The following is a 23,777-nucleotide window of genomic DNA, read 5'->3' as shown; positions in this document are numbered from 1 at the left end:
GAGGGCCTCAGACTGAGCTCCCTTTGTCCGACACTTTCAGCTGGCAGTCAGCTCTCCTGTACACTTTTCCCCCAGTCATCCCACAGGTCATCGTCAAATTGAAGGCAGATTGGGCCAAGCTCATTCTCATTGCCCAGGCATTGCTGAGGCCCTGCTGATTCTCCCACCTTCTTGCATTGTCCATTCAGCCTCCCATACCACTTCCTCTCCCTCCCTACTTGCTCAGAATCATGGTCACACCATGCCTTCCACGCTCAGCTCCTGGCATCTCCAGGCATGGCTGCTTCATGGCTGAGTGATGAGGAAGAGCGATGTTTGGAGGCTTCTGTCCAAGACATCTTGGAGTATCTGCTGCACCATCAGTCATCTGGACTTGCACTTAGTTCATTGAGGGTTCACTTGGTGGTGATATCAGTGTTTCATCCTCCCATCCAGAGAAGATCAGTCTTCTCCAGCGCCATAGTAGCAAGATTCTTAAAAGGGCTTCTTGGTCTCTGTCTTCCAGACCAAGAGCCGGTCCCTTTGTGGGACCTTAACACAGTCCTAGTGGCTTTGATGGGACCTCTGTTTGAGCACCAGGCATCTTGTCCCTTTCTGATTTTGAGTCAGAAGGCTGCACTCCTGGTAGTGATAACATCTGCTAGAGGAGTTGTGAGTTTCGGGCTCCGATGGCAGAGCCTCCTTATACACAATTCTCCAAGGACAAAGTGACTTTAATGACCACACCCAAAATGTTGCCTGAAGTGGTTTCTCAGTTTCATTTGAACCAGGTGGTATGTTTACCCGGGCCTTTTTTTCCTAAGCCACATTCATCTCTGAAGGAGCAGTGCCTCCATATGTTAGGTGTCAGGCAATGTCTGGCCTTTTACCTGGACAGGACTAAACTGTTTTGTGCTTCGCCTCATCTGCTTGTGTCATATGCAGACCATATGAAGGGACAGGAGGTCTTTTCACAGATGACCTCTAAATGGATAACATCCTGTATTAAGCCTGTGTATGAAATAGCTTTGGCTACGCTCCTTCAGCGGCACAAGCTCATTCTGTGAGAGCGCAATGACAATAGCGTTCCTCTGGGACGTCCCAATCCTAGACACATTGCAGGTTTGCTACATGGGTGTCCACACATTTACGAACCATTACGCCATCACTGCAGCTTCCAGGGCTAATGCAAGTTTTCGTAGGGTGGTCCTGCAGTCCTTATTTAGATAAAGTCCCACCTGCAGGCAGGGGTGGAGGGGGTATGCTTGTGAGCCACCTATGTGGAATACATGGCTGCATCTGCTCAAAGACATTGGAGTTTCGTCTCTGGGCGTTCAGTGAGAAAGAACCAAGCAGGGTCAGAGTGGCACTACCCCATTTAGCTAGGGGAGGGTCTATGGCCATGAAGTGTCAGTACTATCTCCTACAAGTACTGCTAGGCAAAATTCTCTGGCTCCAGCATGCTGGGCATGCACACAGTTAAGTGGAAACATGTCCGCATCATATCTCAAAGAACCACAGTCACAGTAAGTAACCGTTTCATCTCGAAGAAGCAGCAAGCCTTATGGATCTCTGTCTGAGAGGAGCCCTAGAGCTGTGATGGCAGAGAGATTGCGTAGTAGCATCTGTTGTGTTAATCTTGATGGAATATGTTGGCTCCGAGAGTCAGAGGTGTTCACACAACCTTTTCACTGTACAACATTAAACAATTAAACAAGGCTCAGGGTTATGGAATACAGAGACCTCCGCCTGCTTAGCCCATCACAAATCTTTTAAACCTGTTATTAAAGAAACAGAAAAAAAACAGGGGTGGGGGGGGTAGTGAGATAAATTTGAAAGGTAAAGTTATCAAGTAGGGCTTTCATTTTAATGATATTCCTTATTCCCTTTAGTGGTAGAGAGGTTTTAGGACACCAAGCCCTGTCTGATGGTATTAAAGGTGGTAATAACTGCCCTTTGGGGGGAGGTGGGAGAAGAAAAGAAGTTTGTTGAAATGGCTGGAGCTGTCGTAGCTGTTGTGGTTGAAGTCCGATCTTACTTCCTAGAAGACAAATCACTACAAACACATGAAAGAGAAGAAAAAAGAACAGCAAAGAGAGATAACGCAGCTTCTTTCTGTAGGGCTGGCTTGTACTTGTAACCTCACTGGTGGAGAAACACAGCCCAGCACACAGTCTGATCAGCCACTCCAAGACCTGGCAAACTTGTACCAGCATCTGCCTGTTTTGAACAGGGGTTCATAACCATTTTTTGAATTCCTGTCCCACCCTGGCATTATTTTTTAATTGAGTTTAAGCACGGGCTGGGGGGTTATTTGGGGATTGGATGGGAGATGTGAGAGAGACAGGTTTGGGAGCTGGTGGTGGTGGTGGGAGTGCAGGGAGCTGTGTGATTGTGCCAGTGACCACAGCTAGCTCTGGCTGGCTCCCTCCTCTGCAGCCCATTCTCCATCTCCTCTTCTCTCCTCCCTCTGTGCTCGCAGGCACTTGCAAGGGATGGACTTGCTACTGCCACAACAGGGATGGGGCTGGTTTGCTGGGCTCTGGATGGACTCTGCCCACAGCACTATGTGGGGTTCCCACTGATGCCCACCACTGGGCTCTGGGGACTCTCCCTGCTCATTCTGCCACCGGGCAGTTTAGCACTGTGCTGGCCCTGGCACCCCTGGAGGTGGGTTTTGCCTGCCGAGCTGGGCTGTGCATGTGGGCAGCAGGGTGGCTTAGATTTGGGGGAGTTCAGCAACCTCTAGCCCTAGCCAGCATTACCTATGTTGTCCTTCCATCACGACAGAGGGACAGAGGGGCCAACTTTGAGTGGTGTTGTGACCCTGTGGGCCAGGTTGCAATGCCATTCTCTTAAACTGGCCTGGCTCACTGCACGCATCTAGAAAGTCTGACACCCACACCCCCAAGGTGAGAACCTCTGGTATAGGGCATTGCCTCTCTGCTATAGACTCACAGCAGTGTTAAAACTTGTACAGTCTTGGCTGGCTGAGCTAGACTCTCATTAGATAGAAGACAAAAGGACAGGGATAGAAGGGATAAGAAATAAAATGGAGAAGGAAAAGGAGATACAGGGGAAGGGGTGATGGCAGGAACCAGTCAGTGTTCAGGATTTAGCTGGAGCCGGTGGAGGTGGTGATGTCCATCTAGGTCCTTCTGGTCCAGTCTATTGTAGGCATCTGTCATGATCAGGCTGACAAAAGCCTAGCAGTGTCATGTGGATCCCGGGAGATGGTGGGGGTGGCAGCCATGATGGTGAAGCTCACTCCTTTCCTGTTCACCCATCTCTTAGCCGGCCAGCTGATTAATTTTAAGAACCCCTCCCCCAAAGGGAGTGATGGGTAGAATAGCCTGTCCCCTCATTATTTTACCCCTCCATTAAGCCTCATTTCCAATGCACTACGTTTGGCTCATAGATTTCCAGTCCCACCCTCCTTTGGTTTACCAGACATGATTTGAACAGTCCTTGATAAATCAGGAGGCCATTTGGTTGTTATAGGTGACTGGAACCTTTTATGAACTTTTATCCACTTTCCCATGGTCAGGTTCATAAATGGAGTTGACCTGCTAGGCCTCACTTGTTACAGTTGGTCGAGGTGTGTCTCAGACAGCTCCTGGGCCAGGGCATGTGAGGTGAGGTGGAGTCGGAGGAGTGATCTCATTGGACTGGTTTCCTGTGGCAGAAGGGAAGGCTAGGGGAGGAAATTCAAGAAGCAGAGTTAGATGGAATACGTCAGAATCTGAGAGAAGATTCCTGCCTGGGGATTCATTCAATCAGGGTGGAATCAATGGAATTCTTGATGCTAGCTGTTCTTTCTTCACCACAATCCTCTCCAGTTTAGGCCAGTGCCAATATTTCAGCCTATGCCTCCTGCATGTGGAAAGTGAGGATCATATTGTGGCTGCCTTGCATATGTTAGAGAGTCTCTTGACAAGCCACCTGCTCCAGGGGCAGCCATCCATCCTCTTGTTGCTAGTGCTCTGGGAGCCTTTTGTGGGGGGAAGCAGGCCAGCACTGATTGTAACGTTCCAGACTCAGCTGGGCATCTGAGCAACTATGGCTTCACTCCTGTGCATTCACCTGTGTCTGTGACCCAAGAAAGGGGAATGCATGGCTGCACCACTGGAGCTGGTGAATCAGTGCCTCTAGGACCCGTGCTTGGGCAGCACCCTCCAGCCAGCTGTGGCTAAGAGCCATAGGGAAAGCCTCATCTAGCCAGGAAAGCTCAAAGTTTCAGCGTAACTCTCACTTCAGCCAAACAGTCACCACTTCTCAGTATGTTTTTTTCTTAGTCTTTTTGCCTTGACGAATTCACGACAGTTTCACAAGCACTTGTGGTTTGGTTAGACTCTGCCTGATTTGATCCCTTTAGTATTTGTGATGTCATAAAGCTCCGGGACTGCTGTGCAGGGTTCAGCTGAACACCTGTGTTCAACTTTAAATACATGTATACAACTCCTCAGTGACCAACTGCAAGCTCAGATGTCAACCAGTCCTGTATACCCTTAGCTATCTCCATAGGCGGCCATTTGTTCACCTGACCAATATTTTTTTATATACTGCGAACAAACTTGAAAATAATGGTGATACCAAAATACCCCCAGTTTCCTGAGTGTTGTACCTGGTGGCTACTCTTTGACCAGCTGTAGAAAGAACTCTTTTCCTGAACTGTTCTCACTACACGTGTGTGTCGGTGTGTTCATGTGTGTGCAAAAAGTGCCTTGAGGGGGACAAGTGTGTCTTACAATGTTGTTTTTGGTCACCAGATGCAGAGAGGATGATGCGGCCATTTACCAGGCCTCTGCTAGGAATACCAAAGGCATTGTGTCCTGTTCCAGTGTCCTGGAAGTGGGAACCATGACGGAGTATAAAATACATCAGAGATGGTTTGCCAAACTCAAGCAAAAGGCTGAAGCCAAGTTGCATGAAATAGAGCAGAGCCGAAAAAGAGGGAAAGAAAACATGGAGGTGGAGAAGTTGAGGAGGACAAGTCCTGAGAGATTCCAGCGAAAGCGCCGGCTGACTGGGAATTTGAACCTGCGTTCAGGTGTCTCCCTATGGGACAAGGAAGATGTAGCAAAGGTGCATGTTGTGGATCCTAAGTCAAGGTTACGGGAAGATGTTGCAGAGCCCAAGGAGCCATCCTTAAATGCAACCGCTGGATTTTCAAACAACTTCCTAACAAGGCCTCAGGATGCAGAGGTGACCACCAATGGAGACTCCTCTATGGAAAGCGGGGAGGAAAATGGAAATAGCTTTTTCACATACATCTATGAGACGGTGGAGGAAATAACTACCAAGCCCACCACCAGAGAGTCCTTTGCTAAAAAGAAGAAAAAGAAAGGGGAAGAGCCTGCTGCTGTCATGGCAGCAAAGCAGGACGTTTCAAGTCAAGAAAATGGGCTGATAGAGAGCCAAAATCTCTCCCAAAGTCAAAGAAATGCCCCTTCCGTTACCCTGCCAGGGAGCATGCAGTCAGTAGCTGCAATCAGCCAGCTGGTGGGAGATGTTCCAGAAGTCAAAGAACTTGGAACGCCCAGCAGTCAGGATGCTGAAACTGGCAAACCTCAGCCATGTTCCCCACCTTCCAGGGGTGACACTTATTTCCCCTTGGCAGAAATGTATCTTGAGAGTGGAGCAAAACATGTAATGGAAGAGAAGATGCCACAAACTCCAGAAGAAGCCGAGAATAGGACTCAGCTGCAGTCTCCGGCTGTGAGCATTAACAGGCAAAGAGAGATTCTTCCACCAGCATCTGACGTGTTCCTAGTAGGGGCTGTAGCAGGAGAGGAACAGAAAGGCCAACCTGTGGAACGGGAACTGGAGGGAAATGAGGCCATAGGTACTAAGGCAACCAAAAAGGAAAGTAAACTGCATGGAAATTTGAACAAGAAGAGAGTTGACCCTCCTAGCGGGACCCTGAAACTGAGCTCTGAGATGCGGCACTCCCTCCTAATGGGAAATGCGTCAAGGACTTCTTGCATCTCCTCGTGCAAAAACGTCCAAGAAACAGACTTGCTGGACTCTGTACAACTGAACACCAAGCAACCCCTTCAGCATGCTACCCCATCTCTGAATCAAGTGGCCCCGTGTCTGGATGAGTCCCAGCTGAGACAGGAGGCGGGAGGAAGCTTGCTTCAGGGCTCCCTGGAAGAACAGGTGATCTTCAAAGTGCCATGTGAGGTAATGTAAGTTCTATTTTTTTTTTTTTTTTGGTAGGCTGATCTCAGGCAAATGTTTCCAAATCAGCTAAGCAGTGAGCACAGCTCACTCTTAGCTATAAACAGCAACTGGGAATGCTGAATGTGTATGACAGAGAGCATGATGACATCTGTTCAGTTTAGCAATGAGCCTCGGCTTCTAAGTGGTACAGTTAGTAGGTTGTTATGTAAACGAAAAACAGACATACCAGGTAGGCTTTGTGAACTTCACTGGGCAGCGGGTGGAATTTTGTTTATGGTGAAACATACATACAGTAGATCTGGCCATTTGTTGGCTCCATCTGCCCTCCTGGAACAATGCTTTTGATGGGTTGTTTTGCTGGCTGCCGAGTTGGAGCATTGCATCTGTTCCAGACCATCACCAGTTCCTTTCAGTCCATGTCTATTTTTGTCACTTAATCTGAAGTGTTTTCCATGAAATGCAGTATTGAGCTGGAGGTTGCATGTTTCCTTATTAACATGTTTCACGGCCCAACATCCTGTGATCCTGATTTCAGGGCCTAGTTGGGATTTTACATCTAAACAATGACATCAATGTGCAGGGGGGTAATTACAGTACAGATCTTGATGAATAAAGAGATTGAGTTGAGGCCCCACTGCCAGGAGAATAGAGAGCTGCAGGTTCATGTGGATTCAGTTTCCTGCTCCAGTTCCTCCAGAAGCTTGGAAAAAGCCCAAACTTCCCACCTGTATAGCATTGTGATGGACTGGGCCAGCTAGTTGTGACCTGCTTCTGCTCTCTGAAACCATCTCTTGTACACTGTTGTTACTACACCAGCAAAGAGGAGTACCGTATTTCTGAGCAGGGGTTATTCCTGCCTGAGCATAGCCAAATTTACAGAGCGTAGCGTAACTGTCACTCATACCACATACTTGGCTGGTAATGCAATACATCCACAGACTGTGATAGGAAGTTGGAACTGCCAGGTGTTCCAGCATTTCCCAAGGCTGGCACCTGCCTTCCTCTTCTAGATTTCCTTGCAGATGTGCAGCTGTAGCTGGAAGCACAGCCTTATAATGTTAAGGAACTGGTCAAGATACTCTTCTGGACACAAGCTTCACAAAAAAAACCCCGGTTACTCGCCTTCTTGTAACTGTTGTTCTTCGAGATGTGTTGTTCATGTCCATTCCAATCAGGTGTGTGCATGCACACATGCATGTTGGCTGGAAAATTTTTCCCATAGCAGGATCCATCGGGTTGGTCCTGGTGCCCCCCGGAGTAGCGCCATCATGACACTCAATATAGGGCCCTACCAACCTGCCACCCCCTCAGTTCCTTCTGCCGGCTACTCCAACAGAGGGGTAGGAGGATGGGTATTGGAATGGACATGAACAACACATCTCGAAGAACAACAGTTATGAGAAGGTGAGTAACCATTTTTTCTTCTTCAAGTGCTTGTACATGTCAATTCCAATCAGGTTACTCCCAAGCTTAAGTTCTGGAGGTGAGGTCGGAGGCTTCCACTGTTTGGAGCACAGCTCTACTGCATTGTCTCTGGCCTGTTGGGTAAGAGCATAATGTGCGGTGAAAGTATGTATGGAGGACTACGTCGCCGCCCTGCATATTTCCTGGGTCGGGACTTGCTCTGGGAATGCTGCTGAAGAAGCTTGTGCCCTGGTGGACTGTGAGCGGAGGGGCAGGCACCTCTGCCAGGTTATAGCATTCACAGATGCAGGACATGATCCACAAGGAAATTCGTTTGGGGAGACTGGAAGACCCTTCATCCTGTCTGCCACAGCCGCAAACAGTTGAATGGACTTCCTAAATGGTTTTGTTCTTTCAATGTAAAAGGCTAGTGCTCTGCGGACATCCAATTAGTGAAGCCTCTGCTCTTTGCCACCCGAGTGTGGCTTAGGGTAGAACACTGGGAGGAAGATGTCCTGGTTGATGTGAAACTGGGAGACAACCTTCAGGAGGAAAGCTGGATGTGGCCTGAGCTGAAACTTGTCCTTACAGAACACAGTGTAAGGGGGCTCTGATGTTAGGGCCTTGAGCTCAGACACCTCCTGGCTGAGGTTATCACTACCAGAAACACCACCTTGTATGACAGGTGGAGCAGGGAACAAGTTGACAGTGGTTCGAAGGGCGAACCCATCAATTTGGAAAGGACCAGATTGAGGTCCCAGTTCAGGACCAGTTGTTGGATGTGCGGATATAGCCTGTCCAGACCTTTCAGGAAACAGCTGATCATAAGGTTGGCAAACACCAACTGGCCCTCTGAGCCTGGATGGAGGGCAGACATAGTGGCCAAGTGAACCTTTTTTAATGACATGGACAGTCCCTGCTGATTGAGGTGGAGAAGGTAGCCCAGTATGGATGGTATAGAGGCAAGTGTCGGGGACGAGTGATGCTGTTCCGACCAGATTGAGAATCTTTTCCACTTGGCAAGGTAGGTAGCCTTTGTGAAGGGTTTCCTACTGCCCAGGAGGACTTGTCTAACCAGGTCTGAGCAGGAGAGCTCTGTGGGGTTCAGCCATGAGGTGCAACAACTCGAGGTTTGGGTGCTGGAGACCACCATGATACTGAGATAAGTCCGGGAGGAACAGCAAGGTAACTGGGGTTTCCACGGATATTTCCAGTAGAGATGTGTACCAGTGTCTGCGGGGCCAGGCTGGAGCTATCAATATCACTGAAGCTTCATCCCTGCATATATTGAGGAGCACCTTGTGAACGAGAGGGATAGGCAGAAATGCATATAGGAGATAGCCTCCCCATGGAAGTAGGAACACGTCCACAAAAGGCGCCTGGGCTGTGATTCAGGAAGGAGCAAAACTACTGGCACTTCCTCGTGCATCGCTTTCGAACAGGTCCATCTGGGGAAACACCATCATTGGAAGATGGAGTTTGTGATGTCCGGGTGTAGGCACCACTCATGGCTATGAAAAGACTTGCTGAGATGGTCCGCCAACTGTTCTGTGCTCCTGGGAGGTGCGATGTTTGTAGACATATCAAATGAGCTACACACAAGTCCCACAGCGTGATGGCTTCCTGGCACAGGGGAGAGGAGCGTGCACTCTTCCCTCTCCCCCACCCCGTTTGTTGATATAGAACATTGCTGTGGTGCTATCTGTCATGACTGATACACATCTCCCTGTCAAGTGGGCTTGGAAAGTCTGGCATGCCAGACACACCTCTCTCAGCCCTCTGACATTGATGTGGAGAGCTAGTTCCGCCTGAGACCAGAGGCTTTGTGTCCTGAGGTCTCCCAGATGTGCTCCCCAGCCCAAGGCTGATGCGTCCGTCACTGGTGAGAGGGATGGCTGAGAACCAGTGAAGGGGACCCCTTCACACACTACCTGCGGGTCAAGCTACCACTGGAGGGAGTTGAGGACTAGGCGAGGCAGAGTGACGACTCTTTCCAAACTGTCCTGAGCCGGCCAATACACTGAGGCTAGCCACAGTTGGAGAGGCCGGAGTCTGAGCCTGGCATGTTGCACCACATAGGTACAAGAGGCCATGTGTCCTAGAAGTTACAGGCAATTCCTTGCTGTGGTAGTGGGAAACTGTCTGAGGCTTTGAATGATGTCACACAGGGCCCAAAACCTCGCTTCCAGGAGGTATGCCCTGGCCTATGTCGAGTCCAGCACCACCCCTATGAACTCTATCTGCTGAACTGGGGACAGAGTCGATTTCCCCAGGATTAGTTCAGGATAAGGCCCAGTTCATCAAACGTCATTCTTATGAAGTCTGCTTGTGTCTCCACTTGAGCCCTGGAGCAGCCCTTCATCAGCCAGTCGTCGGGGTACGGGAACACCTGTACCTGGTGCCTGCATAGGAATGTGGCCACAACTACCATGCACTTGGTGAACACACAAGGCACCGCTGACAGGCCGAACGGGAGGACTGTGAACTGGTAGTTTGTTGCTCACCACAAACCTGAGGTACCTTCTGTGGGATGGTGTAATTGCTATATGAAAGTATGTATCCTTCAAGCTGAGGATGGCATACCAGTCCACTAGATCCAAGGAAAGGATGATGGAAGCCAAAGAGACCATGTGGAACTTCCGTTTCCTCATGAACTTGTTGAGCTCCCACAGGTCTGGGATGGGTCTGAGCCTGCCTTTGGCTTTCAGTATCAGAAATACAGGGAATAGAAACCCTTGCCCTTCTGCTCCTGAGGAACCTCTTCCACTGCCCCTAGCGATAGGAGCGAGTGCACCTCTTATATGAGGATTTGCTCGTGAGAAGGGTCCCTAAAGAGGGATGGAGAAGGGGGGTGGAAGGGCGGGAGGGCAGAGAATTGGTGGGAGTGTCCCCTCTCTATCGTGTGGAGCACCCAGCGGTCCAATGTGATACAAACCCACGCAGGGTAGAAAAGGGATAGTCAGGATAAGAAGGTAAGGCAGGTTGGATCGAGTCCAAGTGCTGGTGTGCCACCCTCATTCACACCTTCAAATGGCCTGCTTCTAGCCAGATGAAGGTTTGGACAGGCCAGAGCCCTGGCCTGAGGACAGGTGCAGCCTCTTCCTGCCACTCCTGTTTCTCCTCCATGAGCCCTCCTGCCAGTTCTGTGGTTGATAGAACCGCGGAGGAGGTTGCAGAGTAAAATGCCTCTGCTGTGTGGCAGGGAAACGGAGGCCTAGCCATTTGAGGGTGGCTCTCAAGTCATTTAGGCTAAGTAGTCTTTCATCCGTCTTTTTGGAAAATAGAGTCAGACCCTTAAAGGGGAGATCCTGTATGGTCTTCTGGACCTCATACGGCAGACCTGATCCCTGGAGCCAAGAGCCCCTTCTCATGGCAATTCCAGTAGACATCACCTGAATGGCCGCATCAGCCCCATCCAGAGTGGCCTGTGATGAAGCTCAGAAAATTGCCCTCCTTCACCAGGGCTGAGAATTTGGCATGGGAGTCCTGCAGCAGCAGCTCTGTGAACTTTGCCATTGCCCCCATGTATTGTAGCAATACCTGCTGACAATGTCCTGCTGATTAGAAATGCAGAGCTGCAAGCCGCCAGTGGCGTAGACCTTTCTCCCAAAAAGGTTGAGTCATTTCACCTCCTGATTCTTTGGGGAAGGGCCTTGGTAGCCCTGGCACTTGCATTGGTTAGCAGCATCCATGACCAAAGAATCTAGTGGAAGATGGGTATAGAAGTGCTTGTAGCCCCTCGATGGAAAAAATAGTGTCTTTCATTGCGCTTAGCCATAGGAGGCAACAAAGCCCGGGTCTGCCACACGGTTTTGGTGGAGTTTGCAATGATCTTTACGAGGGGTAGGGTAATACGAGCTGGTCCGGAGGAGGCAAGGATATCCACCACTGCGCCCTCCACTACCTCCTCTGCCTGAATGCCCAGGCCCTGGGCAACCCTCATCAGCAATTGCTCTAGAACCCTGTAGTCCTCCAGGGCCAGGGCTACCAAAGTGCCTGCCAGCCGTTCATATGGAGAGGAAGAGGAAGAGACCCCTGCAAGGAGTGGCTGCTCTCTTCCCTCCGCGCCCAAGGGGTCCTGCGGTGCTTGGGGATCCTGGGCTGGAGCCGATGTGAATGGCACAGAGGGCCACGGCACCAGAGGTGTATACATCAGTGCCGAGGCTGCCAGTGCTGAAGTTGTTGAAGTCAGAACTGATGGTGCTGAGGCTGTCTGTGCTGAGGACGTCAGTGCTGACACCATTGGGACTGGCATAGACAATGCTGGTGCTGCAGGGGTTGGAATAGTGGCTTCAGGGAACAAAGGAGCTGCTGATGCTGATGGTGCCAGAGAAGGTACAAAAGTGGCCAAGGCCGCCACCACCCTGGAATGTGACCCTTGGCTCTGCCCTTGGCCTTGGTGAAAGGACCAGGGAGTCTAAAAAGAACACTGTGCCAGGGGCTGCCACTGTGTGGGCCACTGTGCTGGGTAAGGGTGCTGGTCTCATGATGACCTGGACCATCTACTTCTGCTCCTATGAGATTGATAAGAGTCCAACTCTGAGGCCTCCAAAAAGGAGGACCATGGAGGAGCGGTACTTCGAGGCATGAAGGGTCTGTGCCGATGGCTCAGGGACCAATGAGGCTGCTGACCCTGTGGTGTGCTGGGGATGGAGACCGCCAGGCCATCACTGTGGGCTTTCCCCTTGACAGTGCCGGGAGAGCGACTGGTAATGATGACCTCTCCCATCTAGGTGGGGAGAACAGTGCCGTGAGCTGGAGTAGATCCCGTGTTGCCTCAAACACTTCTGCGGTCGATGGGAGGTGTAGTTGTTGGCTCGGCCTCGGCGAGCGAGAAGGGTCCATTCTCAACCGCCCTACCATGGGGGCAGGAGTCGACGAGACTATCTGTGGCAGTGAGGCTGAAGTAGTGTGGCCTGACTCAGATCTCACAATGGCCAGCTCCTTGGGTCTAGCCAGTGGGGGATGGGGAACAACCCCTCTCTGGCCTCTCTTCTTCTGTGGCACCGGCGATTGAGACCGGTGCCTGCCTGCGGCATGTGAGCCGCAAGTGGAGCCATGATGGTGCCAAGAATCCTTGTCTTTACTTGGCACTGATTTCCGTGCCGACGGTGCCAGGGCACTGCATACCGAGGAGGAGGTACTCGGCACCAGTGTTTTCTCCAGGAATTGAAATTGGGGAGTGGGGGTTGAATTTATGGGGGGTGGAAGGGGACAGGGCTGATGAGAGGTGAGACCATGAAGGTGAAGGTGGGCTGTATGGCACAACAGTAAAAACTGAAAAATGTTTCATGACCATTTTATTAGATATAACTCGTATTTTAAAATCATCACACAAGTTGGCTACTCAAGCCTTCTATGAAGCACGACATCTACATCCTTCTTGGTTTCTTGTTATAATTTTGCACAACTGTATTAATGAACTTCTTGAATGCAACGTGTTCATCTTTGGTGGCTTCTCATGTGTCCGGTACTTCCATTCCTTCATTTGATATGTTCATAGTTCATTCATGTGATCAGGCAGAAAGTGACTTCTTTGAGAACACAAAATTCTATTCAATGACGAAAGAGAACATTCAACTGTAGCTATTGTGACTGGAAGTAGCAAGAGATGAATTCCTACTTCTTTCATCCCAGGAAACATAACACAAAGATTGGTTCGAGCCACTAGTGATGATAAAAAAGAAGTTGAAGTCAAATCTTCATTCATTCATCGTACGATATTCCACTCTGTGTTCAAATTCTCTATTCTGTCCTGAGTACATGGCAGCCTCGTTGCTGGTAGTGCCTCACTCTGCTCAGCTGTCCATGTTTTATAGGACAAGCTGTCATAAACAGATAGCTAAGGGTTAATGTCTCTTTCACCTGTAAAGGGTTAACAAACAGTGACCTGAAACACCTGACCAGAGGACCAATCAGGAGACAAGATACTTTCAAATCTGGGTGGAGGGAAGTTTGGGTGTGGGTCCTTTGTTCTTGGGCTGTTCTCTCTCTGGGCTCTGAGAGTGACCACAGGAATCGCCAGGCTCTCTAATCTTCTGTTTCCAATTTGTAAGTACAACGGTAGACAGACAATATAGGCTTTTACATTGTTTTTCTGTATTTGCAAATGTGTAGTTTGCTGGAAATAGTTTAAATTGTATTTTTTCTGGATAAGGCTGTTTATCCATTTTCTATAAGCTAAAAGATCCTGTAACTTTTTACCATCTAAATTGCAGAGATAAACCTTTTACTTTTTTCTTTCTTTTTTTTCCCTCCCTGCTCTCTTTCCCTTCTCCCCACTAATTCCCTGGTATATACAGACTCAGTTCCTTTGAGCCTTAACTAGGAGAAAAAAAATCAGACAGGTCTTAAAAGCAAAACTTTTAATAAAAAAAGAAAGAAAAAAGTAAAAGGTTTATCTCTGCAATTTAGATGGTAAAAAGTTACAAGGTCTTTTAGCTTATAGAAAATGGATAAACAGCCTTATCCAGAAAAAATACAATTTAAACTATTTCCAGCAAACTACACATTTGCAAATACAGAAAAACAATGTAAAAGCCTATATTGTCTTTCTACCGTTGTACTTACAAATTGGAAACAGAAGATTAGAGAGCCTGGAGATTCTTGTGGTCTCTCTCAGAGCCCAGAGAGAGAACAGCCCAAGAACAAAGGACCCACACCCAAACTTCCCTCCACCGAGATTTGAAAGTATCTTGTCTCCTGACTGGTCCTCTGGTCAGGTGTTTCAGGTCACTGTTTGTTAACCCTTTACAGGTGAAAGAGACATTAACCCTTAGCTATCTCTTTATGACACAGGCATCTGTAAAAGCTATGTAGAGGATGAGTAGAATCTAGAAGTCGCTGTTGTAGATTTTTAAGAATCAGGCCTGTGTACTTTTTCAGTTGTCTTAACAGACACTTCTTGTCCTCTTCACTTGAGGATTCAATATAAATGCCTTCATTAATCAACTTCTGGACTGAAGTCTTTGCGTCTTCCCCTACTTTTTCAACGGATAGCTCTCTGATTGATCCAAATGTAGCTTCTGTTGCTGGACAAAGATCTACTACTGTTGTAGCAGATGTCTGGATGGCATTGTTTAATGACCCAAGTGGTTTCAACCGTAGAATTACAAGAGAGAGAATGGTTATAGTCTTCTCTGAATGTAGTAGCAAAAGTAATCCACCAGCCTCACTACTTAAATCCATCCCATCTTGGTAGATACTTTCCAAAGCCAGTAATAACCACTGAAGTAATTTTAAGACAACAGGCACACATCGCTCATGAGAAAGCCAGAGGGTTTTCCCAGGCTGGATTAATTTGAACTTCAGTCCCAGTGTATCTTCTATATTTTCCAAGATATTCAGTCTTTTTGGACTCTTACTGAAAAAAGAATATAATGAAGACATGAAATTTATAGCTTTTATGTGTCTTTTGAAGATTCTGCAGCTCGTACTAGTGCTAGTTGGAGTAGATGGCCTCTGCAGTGTGTATAGGAGAGATTAGGGTTACACTTTTCTCTGAGCAAAGCCTGTGCCACCATGTCTTCCAGAGGAGTTTGCAGCTCCATCAAATGCACAAGCAGCCACCTGTTTGGGGTCCAGTTGACAAGCATTTAACTCTTCTAAGATGTGGGTTGTCACAGATGCAGCCAATGTATCTTCTATAACATCAACATCTAGAAACGCATCTACCAGCCTACTACTGACATTAAGATAACATACACAATGACTTGATGCCCATTTGCATTGGTGCATTCGTCAGCCATATGTGTACATTTTTTTAATGTGGTGAGAGAGTTCTTCACTTTTTCAGCTGCTGAGCCTTTCACTGTCGCACCACATGCTTCTGGGCAGTCAGCTGAGTTTCTTGCAGAAAGATAATGAGCATTTGCTGGTGTTGTTTGGAACCAGTGTTCAACTTCAGGATGAAGAAGTGACAATGCACTTGACATTGGCCTCTAGTTTGTAGAGTGTTGTATCTCTTGCTTAAATAGAAAGTATGATGCCACAGCCATGTTTGTTTGCATGAACTGTGTTGTGTCTCCAGCATTCTTAATAGCCTCATTAACACTCACCAGTGTTGTCCTTGGTCAGTGGAGACTCAGAGTTCAGAGGTGCTTTCACATGAATTCACCTCCCAGGTGGGGGGCAAGAAGGCACCTTGCTCGTTCCTCCAGCTGCTCACTGTTCACTCTGACCACTGTTGTTCATTGTGCCACCGTTCACTCCATTGCTCTGTTGCCAATGGCCCTGTGCTGTCACCTTCTGCTGCCACCTGCCACTGTGACCTCTGGGAGTTGGTCTCTTGAGGTTCCACCCAGCTCTCAGTGATTTCAGCTGAGCTCTCAGTGGGGGAACCTCGCTGCTAGTGCAGTCTGTCTCTTCCACAGAAACACTGTCCCACAGCAGGGTCTAAGCACTTAGACCTGATTATCAGTGATTTCAGCTGTAGTGGTAACTTAACAAAACAAATGACTATCTATGGCAGGGGTGGGCAAATTTGGGTATGGAAATTGTATGGTGGGCCGTGAATGCTCACAAGATTGGGGGTTGGAGTGTGGGAGGGAGTGCGGGCTCTGTCTGGGGGTATGGGCTCTCGGGTGGGGCCAGATGTTAGGCATTCAGAGTGCGGAAGAGGGCTCCGGGCTGGGGTAGGGAGTTGGGGTGTGAGTGGGGAGTGAGGGCTCTGGGTTGCAGGAGAGTGGGACCAAGGGGTTTGGAGGGCAGGAGGGGGATCAGGGCTGGATCAGGGGGTTGGGGCAAGGGAGAGGGTCAGGGGTGCAGGCTCTGGGCAGCACTTACCTCAGGCAGCTCCTGGAAGCAGCGGCATCTCCCCTCTCCAGCTCCTATGTGGAGGCGCAGCCGGGTGGCTCTGCGCACTTCCCCGTCTACAGGCACCACCTGTACACCTCCCATTGGCCCCATTTGCTGGCCAATGGGAGCTGTGAAAGCAGCGCTTGTGGCAGTGTGCAGAGCCCCTTGGCTGTCCCTACGCATAGGAGCCAGAAGGAGGATGTGCCACTGCTTCTGGGAGCTGTGCAGAGCAAATCCCCGACCCCACTCCCCGGCAGGAGGTCGAGGGCCGGATTAAAATGTCTGAAGAGCTGGATGCGGCCCCTGGGCCGTAGTTTGCCCACTCCTGATCTATGGAGCCTAATCAGCTCTGTCTTTAAATAGTGGAGAGGGGCAGGTCAAATAGTACTTGTGACTCAGGCAGATCATCAAGCAAAACGCCTGTCCCCACCCTCTCTCTTGATGCTCTCAATCAGCACAGGCTAAGTACAATTCTACTGCCCTTTACTCAAACAATAAGAATATCAACATTTCATTACACACACACACACACACACACACACACACACACACCACATTCAAGTGATTTGTAACCCAACTCCAGCCAAATATCTATCACTTGGGCAACACAGTTGTGTTTGCTGGATACCTAGGTAGATTAGGTGTGAATGTAAATACAGTCTGGTCCTGAAGCCTTTCCGCCCAGCCTCTAGCTCATCACTAGCTGTCAGGGAGAGCTCATTTAGACTTTGCTTACAAATCATAATTTGAAATTATTAGGTTGGCCAATATCACCGAAATGAATGCACTGACATTATTGTAAAAAACAACAGCTGTATAAGGCAGCTAGTCTATGTTCATACTTTTCAAATCTATTATACTTTTTTCAGATACATATATTTTATCATACTCTTTATATGCTTTTTTCAGATACATATATTTTATCATACTCTTTATATGCTTAATGTTTCCATTTCAATTCAAATGTCCAAACAATCACTAAATTGGCAACACTGCGTGTAACTAGTTCACAAAACTGGGGGTGGGGGGAATTCAAAGGGAGTGTACACCCCCACTAGGGGCGGTGTAGGGAAATCCCTGCTCAGCATTGGGGTTCCATTGGAGCTGGACTGCTGCTTCCAGTAGGAGGATCTTCAGGCACTGATCTCTATCTTTCAGTATCCTGGGGTAAAACCCCCTGCAGATCCTATAGCGATCCTTTTGATGATGCTCCTCCAAACACGAAGTGTGAGGGTCACTTCTGGGCATACGCTTGCCTCAGACCTCACAGGCTTTGAAGCCAGGAGACCACAGCATGCCCTTGCATTGGGATAGCGCTTGAGGGGAAGCCCCTCCAAAGGAAACTTAAGAACTAAATAAAGTACCTACTAACTACTTAACTCTAAGTATGGAACTAATGAGAACTATATACAGACTGCCAAATGCGCTTGTCACGACAAGAGCAAAGGAAAGTTCCAGCTAACCGTCCTTGGTGGTAAGAAGGAACTGAAGGGGTGGTGGAGCTTTTAGGGACCTATACTGAGTACCATGATGGTGCCACTCCAGTGGGCGCCTGGACTGACCTGATGGATACTGCTAGGGGAAAAATCTTCCAGCTGCCATGCGCCTGCATGCGCACACACATGATTGAAATTGTCATGAACAAGCACTCAAAGAAGAATTGAGGTTCTGTATCCTGGAGTCATCTGCAGTTACCCCAGTGTAGTCCCCTGGACCCTTGTCATAGTATAATTCCCCACTCTGAACCTTAGCGTCCAAGAGATAGGGTACCAGCATGAATTCCTCTAAGCTTGATTACCAGCTTAAGACCTGTAGCACTGCCACCAACCAGGAATTCCAGTGCCTGGTACACTCTGGTCCCCCCAAGACCTTGCCCGGGGAACCCCAAGACCCAGACCCTCTGGATCTTACCACAAGGAAAGTAAACCCTTTCCCCCACCGTTGCCTCTCCCAGGCTGCCCCTCCCTGGGTTACCCTGGAAGATCACTGTGATTCAAACTCCTTGAATCTTAACAGAGAGGAAAATCCATCTTCCCCCCTCCCTCTCTCTCCCCCTCCCAGACTCACCCTGAGAGAGACAGTAATCCTAACACAGAGAGAAATTAGCCTCTCTCTCCCCCTTCCCTCCTTTCTCCCCACCAATTCCCTGGTGAATCCAGACCCCGTCCCCTGGGGTCTCACACCAGAATAAAAAAACAATCAGGTTCTTAAACAAGAAACTTTTAATTAAAGAGAGAAAAACAGTAAAAATTATCTTTGTAAATTTAAAATGGAATAGGTACATGGTCTTTCAGCTATAGACACTGGGAATACCCTCCCAGCCTAAGTATACAAGTACAAATTAAAATCCTTTCAGCAAAATACAAATTTGAACTCCTTCCAGCCAAATACACATTTGAACTCCTTCCAACCAAATACACATTTGCAAATAAAGAAAACAACCATAAGCCTAACTCGCTTTATCTGCCTAGTACTCACTATTCTGAACTTATAAGAGCCTGTATCGGAGAGATTGGAGAGAAACCTGGTTGCACGTCTGGTCCCTCTGAGTCTCCCGAGTGAACAACAACCAAACACTAACAGCACACACACAAACTTCCCTCCCTCAAGATTTGAAAGTATCCTGTCCCTGATTGGTCCTCTGGTCAGGTGACAGCCTGGCTCACTGATCTTGTTAACCCTTTACAGGCAAAAGAGAGATTGAAGTACTTCTATTCTATTAACTCTTACTTATCTGTTTATGACAATCCTTCTTTAAGCTGACTGCACAGCCCCCATGGGCCATATCACTTCTCTTACCATCAAGCTGCTGCATTAATCCCTGCCATGCCACAAAAATCCACAGCAAGACTGCTCCTGAGCTTCCCGCCTGCGTCTTGGCTTTGTGCATCTTGCTCCCTAGCAGGAGGGTGTCTGGCACTAGTTGTGTCCTGCCATCCTTAGAGCTTTGTCTACACTGGAAAACGCATCCTCTTAGAAAACATGCTCCCTAACGAACAAGTGGATACATGCCATCTCGCACCTGGTGTAGACAAAGACAGTCATGTCTGGAACGTTAGCTGGTCGTAAAAATGCTATTGGAACTATGCTAGCGAAGGCATTCCTAAAGGTGTTAAACTCATCTACACTGGGTACTAAGTGGTGGTTAGAATGTGCTAATTGACTGTCATGAGTTTTAAAACAAAAACAAAACTCTTTCCCTTGGTCTGGACAAGGCCTCAGCCTGTTTTCCAGGCTCCAGCACTGACATCAGCACCATCTCAAATAGATTCCCTCTGAGCAGAGCTTGGCTGTAGTGGGAAAACTGGAGCCAAAGCCTGATCCACTTCTGACCCAAAGATCAGAGAAGTTGGTTCTGAATTAACTGCTCCTCTTCATTCTACCCATGGTGTAAATGCCGTAAAATAGAAAGTGCTCTTGCTACAGTACAGATAACAGACATTAATTATATTTGCTGTAGAGTATCTTTACGAAATCCTTTGACAACATTTAGTTTTCTTATCAGCTAAGATTAAATGGAATTTGTACTCCATCACCTGGCCTCACAGCGTGGGTCTAATAAGGTGTCCACACTACAAGGCCTTGACTTGACATTGTCTTGCTGTGCTGAAATGAACAAGCTCTGGGAGGATGGTGTACATTGAAGCTCATCCAAGGCAGCTCTTTTCTGTGAGATGTTGGAAATTCTGTGAGGTTTGCCAGCTCTTCTCCCACTAGACCAACCCATGGGATGATCTCCTCCTCTGTCACGGATTACATCTACTGCTACATCCTGACTGGCCCTGTCTTTGCTGTCCTGCATGTCTGCCTGCCTCAGGGATCTCTCCTCCAGGGTGTCTGCTGCTAGCACGTCAAACTGAGCCCCTCTTCACTCATCCAAACACACCCCTTCCCTCCATCACTCTGTAATTCCACCATCTTCTGGATCCCCCGGCTTGCAGATTAGGGTCACATGAATTGTCTCCTCCCTCATCCACACCTTTGCCAAGCCTGCCAGGTCTTCCTCTGTTACACTGCCATAACTGACTCATTCCTCTCCAGCCCCATCCCCAGTAGTCCAAGCCATGGCCATCTCTTTCACCTCAAAGATTGTATGCACTGTAATAAGAGTCTGACAGAAAGGAGCTGGAAAGAGACTGTACTTTATTGCCTAGTCCCAATCACATGATTGGGTTGGGATGACAAGGTTAGTATCCTTTCCCATGACAGGGTCTGTATCCATTGTCTCCAGGGGTCACTGTTACATCTCTCCACCCCACCCCGTTTTTCTTTTGTTCAAAGGAAAATAAAACACACAAGCTAAAAATAACCACAGACTAATGAATAGCTACAGGCTAACGCTAGTGACTGCATTCGAGCCTCCAGGGCTTCCTTCTGCAGGGGGCTGCTTAGGTGAATTCACCACCTGAATCCTGTATTTGCTGTTCCTCAAGTTCTTCACTGTCAGTGAAGCATGCTACTTCTTTCAGCACACCAGCAGAACAGAGCCGGGTTTTGCTTAGCAGTGTTGTGTTGCAGCTGCAGGCACAGCCCCTCAAGGGAGGTTGTGATGGAGATGGTGTAGATGTTACCTGGTCACATTGCCAGGTGTGTTTTCTTTGTACCTGTCTGCCAGTCTTGTTGTAACATTTCTTCTCTTCTAGTGTCCTTGCTCCTCTTTTTTTTGACTGTTAATGGCCATGGCTGCGCTTGAAGCTGGGCGTGTGATTCCCGCTGGAGGAAACGTACCAGCACTAGCTCTCATCGGGCTGGCACAATAAAAATAGCATGTAGCTGCAGCAGCACGAGCAGTGGAAGTGGCTTGCCCCAAGTGCATGCCCATCACAGCCCAGCTGAAGAGACTTTCAAAGCAGTTGGAGCTGTGCTGTAGCCTGGACCCTGGCAGCCAGAACTGCTTTGGCTAACCCAGCGGCACACCTATCACTTTTCTTGATTGCCAACATACCTGTGACACTGAGACCTGCTCTTCACTATGTGGATGCACAGGTGGAGGAATGGTTATAGGCTGTCCATCCCACATTCTCTCCCATACCACACAGGTCATGCTGTTACAAAGTTTGCTGCTGTGTGCTGTCACCTCTCCTGCTGCTTCTCCCCTCTGGAATTTGAGAACACTCCTGTGGCAATTCCAGAAAAGACAATATTGGGAAATCCTGTTCTGTATTGTGAGCCTCTTTTGAGGCAAGTCAGAGTATCTGTGGTGATGCCTGTGAAACAGTAGCAAGTACCCCATGGCCAGTGGAGGTGAACTGGTTACACCGATTGCCCATTGAACTGCGTGAATCACCAAGTCCTGCTGTACCATTCCATTGGACATGGATGTAGGGGCAGAGTTAAGGTTATGTGGGAAATGTCACCGTAGCTCTTTGTTTCCTGATTCTCCAATGTTTGTGTTTTGCTTGCTGGCGTTAGGTAACGCTCTTGTAAAGAGGGGGTGTGAGGTACCTTAGCTCTGCATTCGCTGGGGTTCTAACCTTTAAATCTCAACTCTCCTATTTCGGGAGAGCTGGAGGACACGGGGCAGGGTGAGTGCCTGCAACCGGCCTTCCATGGTAACAAATGGTTTGTGAGTTAATATGACTGCTGGAGAAGCTAGTTCTCTCTGATCCTTTCTGTGGGAAATGCTTTTGTTAACAGCTTCCTAGGATTTTCTGATTTCAGCTCCTCCTCTCCTGGGGGCAGCTCAGGAGTGAGTGTACTGGAGGTTCTTGGGGCCTGTTCTGAGTGCCCTGCAGGGCAGATGATTTGCTAGCGGGAACTCAGGGAACCAGCTTTTTGCACTTCTGTTCAGCTAATGGGGAGTATTAGGGCATCCTCTGTGCCTGTAGTTGGATGCCACATAAATGGTTTATCAGGTTTTTCAAGAGGTTTCAGCACTCAGAAGCACATGGTCTCTGCATCACCAAGGCTGAAGTGGAGGCTGCTTGGCACTTGACTATATTAGGTGATACAGAGCAGTGCGTGGGCTCAAGCACAAGGGAGAGTCTTGCTTTGTGTGAGGGAGGGGGAACTTGTACTCTGAGCTGTGACCATCTTCCATCAGGAGTACATGGCTGTGGATGCCAAACCCCACTGCTAATGTGGCAGTGAGAGGGAAGGGTAATGGCTGAGGATCGCATGGCCACATGGCACATCGGCAGTGATGCTGCTGTGACCCCGAACTTCATCTTGCCCAAATGGAAGGACCGGGGATGGCAACTGCCCCACAGGGAAGAGGGGAGGATGCCAGGTGATGTGCATTGGAGGGAATGATTTGAACCATTCATACACCTGACAGAGTTCTGAGCGAATTGGCAACTCAGGAAAAAGCTCTGGACATCGTTGCAGGCAGCTCAGTGAAACCTCTGCTCCATGTGCAGCTGAGGTCAGAAAAGCAAACCGAATGTTAGGCTGTGTAAAGAGAGGGGTAGTGAATGATATGGAGAATACACTTGTGCCTTTATGTGAATCAATGGAGTAGCCTCATCTGGATACCATGGGCAGCACTAGCCACCCCATCTCTAGAAAGATACTGAGGAACTAGAGAGGTTCAAAGAAGGGTGACAAGAATGATTAGTGGCTAGAAAAACTCTCATACAAAGAAAGATGAAAGATTGGGATTGTTTCCTTGGAGAGGAGATAGATAAGAGGGGACATGATAAAAGTATATAAAATAATGACTGGCCTAGGGAAGGTAAATCGGAAACGTCTTCAGTTCTCCCTGTCTCATAACACAAGAATAAGACACAAGAGATTGGAAGATGGCAAAGTCAATATTGATAAAAGGAAATACTTGTTCACACAACATGTAATTAGACTGTGTAACTCATTGCCACAGGACGTCAGAGTGGTCAAGAATTTAACAAGAATTTAGCAGAGGGAGACCGGATGTTTGTATGGATGTCAGAAATATCTAGTTATAATAGTTGATGTTTAAAAAAGTTTTGGAAAGGAGATAAAACCTCCTGCTTCCATCTTTAAACTGATCTCTCACTATTAGGGGTTAGGATGAGACCTTCACAGGGGGGAGATTATCCCATATTTGCCAGTTGAGGGGTGTCTTGCAGCTTCCAGTACTGATCATTGTTGGAGAGTGACGCTGGGGTAGAAGAACCTCTGCTTTGCTCTGCTCTGTTCTGGCATCCCCATGCCCTTTTCACAGGCATGTTACGAATTGCTAAGGGAGAGATGGGATAGAGTGATTCTCCCGTTGTTTCATCATGACATCTACATTTTGGGATTTGCAGTCAGCAATAACATACCACTTTTACTGGGAAATGAGCTTCCCCAGGCTTATGTGCTTTGTGTGTGCCATTTCTTGACGCGTTACAATTGCGTAACATGAAGGTAAAGTTCTGGCACGAAGACTCCGGTTAGCAATTCTGCTCCTCCAGCCCATGGAGCACTCTGCAATAAGAGTAAAGCTCATCTGT

The 23,777-nt window shown here is 48.3% G+C and overlaps 1 protein-coding gene across 2 annotated transcripts in view; it reads left to right on the top strand.

Annotated features, from left to right (window-relative positions):
- Positions 1 to 23,777, top strand: part of ALPK3 (alpha kinase 3) — an 88,733-nt gene that overhangs the window by 46,606 nt on the left and 18,350 nt on the right. For both annotated transcript variants that reach the window (XM_030578486.1, XM_030578485.1), the window contains one exon: positions 4,749 to 6,165. In XM_030578486.1, the coding sequence (XP_030434346.1) occupies positions 4,749 to 6,165 (1,417 nt within the window). The remainder of the gene's footprint in view (positions 1 to 4,748; positions 6,166 to 23,777) is intronic.

The sequence above is a fragment of the Gopherus evgoodei genome, chromosome 10 (genome assembly GCF_007399415.2).
Source record: "Gopherus evgoodei ecotype Sinaloan lineage chromosome 10, rGopEvg1_v1.p, whole genome shotgun sequence".
Lineage (NCBI taxonomy): Eukaryota > Metazoa > Chordata > Testudines > Testudinidae > Gopherus > Gopherus evgoodei.
Note: the sequence above shows the minus strand (reverse complement) of the source record. Positions and strands in the feature narration are given on the sequence as shown.